We start from the raw sequence: 3,623 nt of genomic DNA, 5'->3' as shown, positions 1-3,623 counted from the left end.
AAGAGGGGGCTGCTCTGGGGTTCTGGGAGCCAGGACCAGCCTCTCTGGGCACAGGTTTGGGTTCTGATGCCATCGCTCTGCAGGTGAACGGGATAAACGTGGAGGGCCTGCGGCACTCGGAGGTGGTGTCCCACATCAAATCCAGGGAGAGCGAAGCCAGGCTCCTGGTGGTGGACCCCGAAACAGATGAGTACTTCAAGAAGCTGGGGGTGACCCCCACGGAGGAGCACACCAAAGGTGAGACCTTCCTTTCTCAGGGTGACCCTGCGCCGTTCCCATGACTCACTGTGCCATGGGTGGGATCTCAGGAGTGAGGGAGAGTCATGTTTCCCTCCTGTCTCATCCCTCAGTAGTTTCCTGAGAACCACCCATCTATTTATAAATAGTGAGAATACACCCTCATCCAGCCGAAAAACAGTTTGTTGCTTTTACATGGTGAATAATTAACCCTGGAACTCGCTGCCATGAAGGGACTGAGGTGCGGTCAGATTTGGAGGGGAGCCTTCAAAGCCGGGTTGAACAGGGCTTGGAGCGGCCTGTTCTAGTGGAAGGTGTCCCTGCCCATGGTGGGACTGGATGAACTTTAAGTCCCTCCCAACCCAAATCACTCCATGATTCTCTGATTGCTCCTTGCTCCAGTGAAGGAACCTGTGGGCACCTGGAGAGCCCCGGAGCAAGGCCGGTGTGTGCAGAGGGAAGGGCTGCACGCTGGCTGATCACAGCATGGCTGATGCAGGAAATGTTTTCCTGCTGCTGAAACCTGGCAGGGAAAGCTGCTCATCCACTCCCAACCTGCCCCACTGCCGGGTGGGGACGCAGCTCCCGGCTTGGCCTGTCCCGGCTCAATGGGCAGCTCTGTTTCCCAGCACAGCTGTTCCTTATCTGATCCCCAGCGTGCTCCAGAGATGCTCAATGGGCAGATTTGTCCCGAGAAATGGGTCAGACAATGCTGGGGAGTGCACAGGGTGTCAGATGCTCTGAGGAGGAGCCGGGGCTGTCTGCTGGCACTGCCATAAAGGAGCCCTTGTTGCCGGGAGGGAACAGAGCCATGGGGAGGGTGGGTGGGTGCTCCAGGCCCTGCATTCACCCTGCAGGAATTGGGTCTGCCTGGCACCTGCGTTGGTGCCAAAGGGCTCTGGGAGATTCTGCTGTTTGCAGGGTAAGAGGAAATAATAATTGTCCTCTTTAACTGAACTGCTTCGACCTCAAACTGACAATTTCCAAGCTTGGCAGCTCATCCTGAGCAGCCCAACCTTTAAGCCAATGAGTGGGTTTTAAGACCCTTTTAGATAAAGGAAATACAAAAGTATTTCTAGATGTGGCAATTTTGTTTTTGAAGTCCAGTTCCACTTTTCTATTCCGTGTCATCTGAAGCTTTTTTTTGATACCAGAAACATAAACATCACTTCTGTGCGAGCTGACTCTTCTGATGCCCATTGCTCAGAGCTTGTCCTACTCTAAACACGAGTCTAACATTCACTCCAATAAAATATTTAAGGATCCCAAAGCCACACGGAGATTTTTGCACCAGCACACTCTCAAAATCATGATTTAGATTTATTTTTCTGCTTTGCCCCAGAAATCCCTGCAGTCTGCAGTGATGCAGCTCCCAATCAGTCCCTAGGGAAGTGTCCATGCTTGACATAATTCAGTTATTAATCCTGTCCCAATTAACGCATCTGTTAGTCTGAGACAGTGAGACATGGTAATGCCTGGGGCATTGTGGTGATTGGCAGTTTAAATGCATAAAATTTGCCATTGTGTGGGCTATTGTTAGAGTAAATCATTGGAAGTGAGCACAAAAAAATTCCAGGGTGCCTGGAGACCAGGTTGTGTGCCAGACACTGTTGTGACAACACCATGATACTGATTTTGATGAAGAATTTTGAGTTGACTTTTAAGATTTTTGATTACAGAACTTCTAAAAACAAACTAATGGTCAGAAAAAATGGGAGCGTGCAGCAGTTGATGCCTGTAGAAGGAGGTTACTTGGTGCCCTTCATGGCAGGTGTTTTCCCCTGATTGCAAGGGTGAAATGAATGGAGTGAATTCAGGGGATTTGGCGAGGATGTGATTCCAGAAGGGCAGAAGGAGAGGGCAAAGGCTTTTGTGTGGGCTGGGAAATACCACAGGACAAAATCAAGGGACAGGATGAGCTGCTGGGGTGGGCAGGGGAGGAGGAAGGTGTGAGATGGCAGATGATGCTTTCCTGGGACCTGAGGCAGCTGTCCCAGCTGAGGGTGCTCACTGTGTGTTTTCTCTGTGTGGTGTCCAGGTGTGGTACCCCAGCCCATGACAAATGGATCTGCACAGACTCAGGTGAGTCCTTGCCTGCTGCAGGTGATAGCCAGGGGCTGCAGCCTCAGGGGATGTGTTGGAGTGATCAGGAGGGGTCAGGGTCTTTCCCTGGCTCCCACCTCTGCCAGGTGAGCCTGGATGCCCCAAGGCTCATTCAGCTCAACTTTACTGCTGCTGCCTGGTTTTAATTACTCCCCACTACAGCTTTAATTTAGAGGTTGAACAAGGCCAGTTTCAGCCCCATTTAATCCCAGTGACAGAGGGAGGAGGTGGCAACGTCCCAGGTCTGGCAGGAAGGGGACCATGCTCTGCCTGGGGTGGGGATGTGGCAGAGCAGCAGCTCTGCTGGGAATCCTAGGGAGCTCCTGTGTGTGTGTGGGGTCCCCTCAGCAGGACCATTCCCTCCAGGCTCCATCCCATCTCTGGAGCAGCCCAGCATTGCTATACCTGGCTACTTACTGTGTTAACTCTATCTGGCACAGACCAGACTGACATTTTCCTTCCCTCCAGCTGAATGGAGGATCCACATCTTCATCTCACAGTGACCTGCAGAGTCCTGGGAAGGAATCAGAGGTAAAAACCCCAAACTCTCCCGGTCCCTTTTACACCCTGGTGTGGGTACAGTCCTGCCTTGCAGTGCTGTGTATTGGTGTGTTTTCAGTTTATCTCCCAGACTTGGGTTCACTTGTATCCACCCAGCAACCAAAATACAGGGTTTTTTCTCATCCTTTGCACTGTGGGTGTTCACTGGCACCTTCTTGGGCAATGATTCCTGCTTGGATAGTTTGGAAGGAGGTGGGAGGTGAAAGGATGTCTGCAGGAGTTCGGGATCTGAAGTGTAATTACACTGATGAGCTACAGCAAGGCTGGGAATCCATGAGGAGCAGAACTGTGAGGCTCAAGTGCTGGTACCAGGACCAGGGCAGGCTAAAATTTAAAAAAAGTCAATTTATTTTTCTAGTTTGGAGCACAGTGAATTTATCACAGTGTTTAAAGGAGGGGAGGAGTTGGTTTTGGTGACTGGTTGGGCTGAAGGGGTTTCTCTGGTGCAGCTCAACACTGGAAAGGGACAAAACTCGTTGGGCAAGGTGAAGTGGCAACCAAAAGTCAACACAAGGCATAGATTGGTATTCTCAGGTGTTATTGATTTTTTTCCTCTTAAAATAAGAAGTGGGAATTTGTATTAAGTAGTAGGGGATTTTTTAAGTGCTCAAAAATTTATCTTCAGCACAAGGTTCTGCTAAAAATAGAGCAAAGTCTCCATGCAGGTGCTCTGTGGAGTCTGCCATGCTATCCCCTGCCCCAGGACATTTGGGCGCAGGAAT

At 50.6% G+C, this 3,623-nt stretch overlaps 2 protein-coding genes across 3 annotated transcripts in view; both read left to right on the top strand.

Moving 5' to 3' along the window:
* Window positions 1-3,623, top strand: part of LOC103615528 (tuberin) — a 24,323-nt gene that overhangs the window by 568 nt on the left and 20,132 nt on the right. The window lies entirely within an intron of this gene.
* SLC9A3R2 (SLC9A3 regulator 2) overlaps window positions 1-3,623 on the top strand; it is a 30,790-nt gene that overhangs the window by 23,495 nt on the left and 3,672 nt on the right. For both annotated transcript variants that reach the window (XM_017734009.1, XM_008633588.2), the window contains exons 4-6: window positions 84-237; window positions 2,276-2,319; window positions 2,809-2,871. In XM_017734009.1, the coding sequence (XP_017589498.1) occupies window positions 84-237; window positions 2,276-2,319; window positions 2,809-2,871 (261 nt within the window). The remainder of the gene's footprint in view (window positions 1-83; window positions 238-2,275; window positions 2,320-2,808; window positions 2,872-3,623) is intronic.

Source organism: Corvus brachyrhynchos, unplaced genomic scaffold (assembly GCF_000691975.1).
Source record: "Corvus brachyrhynchos isolate BGI_N302 unplaced genomic scaffold, ASM69197v1 scaffold5, whole genome shotgun sequence".
Taxonomy (NCBI): domain Eukaryota; kingdom Metazoa; phylum Chordata; class Aves; order Passeriformes; family Corvidae; genus Corvus; species Corvus brachyrhynchos.
Note: the sequence above shows the minus strand (reverse complement) of the source record. Positions and strands in the feature narration are given on the sequence as shown.